General features: G+C 36.5%; 1 protein-coding gene across 1 annotated transcript in view; it reads right to left on the reverse strand.

Annotated features, from left to right (window-relative positions):
* Nucleotides 1-5,085, reverse strand: part of LOC102843776 (ras-related protein Rab-2A-like) — a 124,591-nt gene that overhangs the window by 80,187 nt on the left and 39,319 nt on the right. The window contains exon 3 of the mRNA XM_006900734.1: nucleotides 671-738. Coding sequence (XP_006900796.1) covers nucleotides 671-738 — 68 coding nt within the window. The remainder of the gene's footprint in view (nucleotides 1-670; nucleotides 739-5,085) is intronic.

The following is a 5,085-nucleotide window of genomic DNA, read 5'->3' on the forward strand; positions in this document are numbered from 1 at the left end:
TTCTTTTGCTTTTCAAGGAGAGGAGCAAATGAGGGGGGAGGGGGGAGGGGTTTGTGCGGGGAGAAGGGTGCAACAATGAATGAATGGAATCCCAATATCTCTGTAGATGTTCATTGAAATGAAAAATAAACAACCTAAATTAAAAAAACAAACAAACAAAAAAAAGTGTAATAAACTAGATATATAAGCATTCTAAAGCTAATACATTCCTTAAGCCCTACCTATTGATCCAAGACCTGTTATAAGTACTTTCTGTGTATTAACTCATTTAATTATAGTTTTGGTTTTGTTTTTAGAAAAAAAAATACCTATGAATGTTTACAGGAAAGCCCAATATGATTGGTAAGCCTTCACTCAAATGAAATAGTAAATAAAATAAAAAACAAACCAAAACAAAAAATTTTAAAAGGTTAAGTGGTCAATTGCTTTTATACACAAGAAAGAAATAGTTTCTAGAGCATTTCTATTTAAAGCACTTAAGACATAATAACTAATATCTAACACTTATGGTCTATCTGCTCAAAATACTGTATAAGAAAAGGCAACATGCTCTGATATTATGGTTATGTCAATATCTAAGCATGATACAACAAATACCAGTATTAAAACAAGCATACAATGTACATTTACAAAACAACTTTATTGCAATAATGTATGTTGCTATTCTTACCGTGTCCCATATCTGAAGTTTGATCTGTTTTCCATCAATAGTTACCATTCGGGCACCAAACTCAACACCTAGATAGAAGAAAAAATAATTGGTTTCACAAGGTGGTGGGAATATGCATCACATGTGAGAACTAAAAAAAAAATTAATATCTATTTCCAGGACAGACTACACTAGGATCAACTTTAACAAACAATATAGAAGCCACCTGAGGGTCCTGGTGTCAAATCATCAATATTAAGAAAGCAACTTTGGTCTTTATGATTCTCAGTTTCAAATATATATACAATTAGAAAAATAGGTTTTAGAGCTATAATATACTAGTAACAAATATAAAAAGCTATATTGTTAACAGCTTTAATTTGCTTGGGTACACAGTCAACACCCTAGGCACCCACATTTTGTAATGGGAAAGTCTGTTGGTAGGGACCTCTCCAAAGTACGGAAGAACAATGCTGTCACTCTGGAGGCTAATGTGCTTCTGATAGAGGCCATGGTCTTTGCAATCACTTGCTATGCATCAGAGAGCTGGACAATGACTAGGGAGGATAGAAGGAGAATTGACACCTTTGAGCTGCAGTGTTGGAGAAGAGTATTAAATCATGGACAGCTAAGAAACGAACAGGTTCATCCTGGAGAGGGTTAAACTAGACTGCTCCTTGGAGACAAGATTCTGAAGCTTCATCTGACATACTTCAGACATGTTGCAAGGAGGGAACAGTCCTTAGAGAAGGACGTCATGCTTGGGAGGGTGGTGGGACAGTGCAGGAGAGGAAGACCCTCTTATGAGGTGGATTGATTCAGTGACTGGGGTAATAAAGGTAGGTATGTCAGAGACAGTGAGAATGGCACAAGATAGAGCAGGGTTTAGGGCTGTTGTATATAGGGTCACTATGAGTCACAGGCAATTCAGCACATAATATCTACAGTGTACAATAACGAAAAGAAAGAAAGAAAAAAAAGACAGGTGAATTTCAACATCAGTCTTTACTTTTCTGTCTTTTTAAAAAATTTTATTTTATTATTTTTGTGTGAGTGTACCGTCAAATCAGATCTGACTGGTACTGGAGGAGATTGTCCCTCCTTCCCCGGCAGAGCATCTGGTGGATTCAAACTGTGCACCTCTGGGATTGTAGTTGCAGCTCCTTGCCACTAGGCCACCAGAGCTCCCCTCAACATCAGTCTTTGATGTTACCCACTAGGAAAGAAGTGTTCAAATCTATTAGAAAAATCCGATTGTCCCTTCCTAAATAAATATACATAAAGAAATACACTTCTAATTTTCTATAAAATGTTTAAATAATTGACAATTTCTCTAAGTATACATTTTCATATTATGTGTGTTTATCTATAGTTTACCTTTTTATTGATTTCTTAAATATTTCATATTATGAGGTCATTCCATGTTACATAAAATACCATTTTAAACACATTCACTATATTCCATTACATATACATAAGCACAAAGATGTATATAACATGCATATACAAATATATAATATTTAGTAAAACTGGTACTGTATTTACTATAAATTTAGGTTGGGCTCAAATTTTCACTAAAATTCCAACATACAATTTTCAATTTATGATTATAAATTTGGGCAAATTAGTGTAAAGACTAAGGTGCACTTGATTCAGACCATGGTCTTTTCAATAACTTGCTATGAATCTGAAAATGGGACAATGGACAAGGATGACCAAAGAATCAATGGCTTTGAGTTGTGGTGTTGGAGAAAAGTGCTGAATACCCCACAGACTACCAAAATGACACAGATATGTCTTAGATAAAGCGTAGCCAGCCAGAGTGCTCCTCAGAAGCAAGGATGGAGAACGTTGTCTCACATACTTTGTGCATACTGCTGGGAAAGGTTGGTTGTTTCTTGGAAAAGGCCTTCATACTTACAAAGGTTAGCAAAAAAGAAGATGACCCTCAGCCAGACAGACTGACACAGTGACATCAGCAATGAGCTTGCGTATGTCAGAGATGATGAGGATGGCATAGGATAGGGCAGGGTTAAGATCTGTCATTCATAGGGTTGTTATGTGTCATACTCAATTCAATGGTACTTAACAACAGAGTGTCTTTAGAAAAATTGGAAGTTTGTAGACATGAAATAGAACACAAAAGATCAATATCCTAGGTATCAGTGAGTGGACATGGACTGGTTCTGTCCAATCTGAACCGGACATCATATTGTCCACTATGCTGAGAATGACAAGTTGCAGAGGAATGGTAATATGTCCACTGTTAAAACGAACATTTCAAGATCTATCCTGAAGTACTGCCGGTGATAGAATAAGATCCATATGCATACAAGGAAAGCTTGTTATACAACTAGCATTCAATTACACACCAACCACGAAGGCCAGAGATGAAGAAATCAAAGATGTACAGAAACTCTGTAGTCTGAAATTGATCGAACATGCAATCAAGATGTACTAGAAGGGTGCTCTGGTGACCAAGTGGCAAGAAGCTACACTGTAATCCCAGAGGTACGTGGTTCGAATCCACCAGACGCTCTGATGGAGAAGGAGGGGCACTCTCCTCTTGTACCAGTCAGATCAATTTGATGGTACACACACACACACACACACACACACACACACACACAATATACTGGAAATTGTTGAATGGATTGTAAAAGTTGGAAACAATGAGGACAGTTTGGTGGTTAGGTAGTACGGCATTAGCAACAGGGAACGAGGCAAGACCGTTATCTTGTACAACAAAAAAATGTATTCATGACAATTACCTTTTTTACAAAACATAAAAAACAACTATCATGTGAACCTTGCCAGATGGAATCAAATAGGTGGAAAGAGATGATAAAGAAGCCCAATATCATCAGTCAGAATGAGGCCAGGGCTGACTTTGGAATAGACTGTCCATTACTCGCAGTCAAGTTCAAGAAAATTAAATCAGTCCACAAAGAATCAAAAATGCTTAAGTATATCTTACCTGAACTCAGAAACCACCTCATTAACACAATGAGATAGCTTCGAATAAATGATCTAAACACTAGAGACTAAAGATCCAATTAGTTGTAGGATGGTATCAAGGACAATACACATGAAGGAAACAAAAAGTCATTAAAAATGTAGGTTTTAAAGGCAAAATTATTATCAAGAGACTCTGAAACTTGCTCTAGAATGTAAAGAAGCTAAAGTTAATGGAAGATATGATGAAAAGTGAGGCACAGAGAATTTCAAATGGCATTTGGAAAAGACAAAGTATGACAGTGAAACACGCAAAATACAGGAGTTAGTAAACCAAAAGAGAAGACAACATTTAGCACTTCTCCAGCTGAAAGAACTAAAGAAGAAAAAAATACTAATTCTCCAGTTCTAATAGTGAAGGATTCTATAGGCAAAAAACATTGGATGATGCAGAAAGCAGCAAAGGAAGAAGAAAGAAATACGTAATGATATCAAGTAGAAATGGTTGATAACTATTTTAGGAGGCAAAGTACGATCAAGATCCAATGGTACTGAAGAACTAAAAGCTATACTAGAGGCAATGCCAATAAAAAAGGCAAATGAGGGAGAGGACTGTTTAAAAGAGATATATGATTGGGTATTACTGTTATGACAGGAGTCCAGAATGAAGGCTGTACAGTGGAGTGGACTTGGGAGGAGGGATTGTAAAAATAATGAGTTTTTTCTTTTACTTTTCTTCTTTTTAATTAATTTTAATGAAAGTTTACAGAGACTTTGGATTTCCATTCATTCATGTTGCACACTCTTCTCCCTGTCCACCCCTCCCCTCCATTTTGCTTGTCTCTTTGAAAAGTAAAAAAAAAATAAAAAAATTCTTTCATTGTTATACAATTCCCTCACTCTCAAATTCACTCCACTGTGCCTCTTTCATTCTAGACTCTTGTTGTGCCAATAATATCTACTCATATATCCCTTTAAACAGTTCTCTCTGTCTCATCTGTTTCAATGCACTATACATTATTTATCCCACCCTTTTCATGGTTTACCCCCAACCTCAATGTCTGTCCCGCTTTACAACAGTGGCATTATGCAGTATTTGTCCTTTTGTGACTGATATATTTCACTCAGCATAATATCCTCCAGGGACACCATTTTTTTTAAGAACTTACTGTATTTTTTTATTTTTATTTTAATGATTTTAACGAGCATTTACTGAGATTTTGGATTTCCATTCATTCATTGCTGCACTTCTCCCCTCGCCCCACACCCCCGTTTGCTCCTCTCTTTCAAAAGTAAAAGAAACATTCCTTCCCTGGTACACAATCCCCCTGGACCCCTCCCACCGCCCCAAGTACATTCCACTATGCAACCTTAATTGTGGATTCTTGTAATAACCATAAGACCCTATCATACATCGCTTTTAAATTATTCACTCCCTCATCTGTTTCAGTGCAGTATACACAATTTATCCAGTTTTTCTC

Source organism: Elephantulus edwardii, unplaced genomic scaffold (assembly GCF_000299155.1).
Source record: "Elephantulus edwardii isolate Elephantulus edwardi_28Jun2011 unplaced genomic scaffold, EleEdw1.0 scaffold00292, whole genome shotgun sequence".
Lineage (NCBI taxonomy): Eukaryota > Metazoa > Chordata > Mammalia > Macroscelidea > Macroscelididae > Elephantulus > Elephantulus edwardii.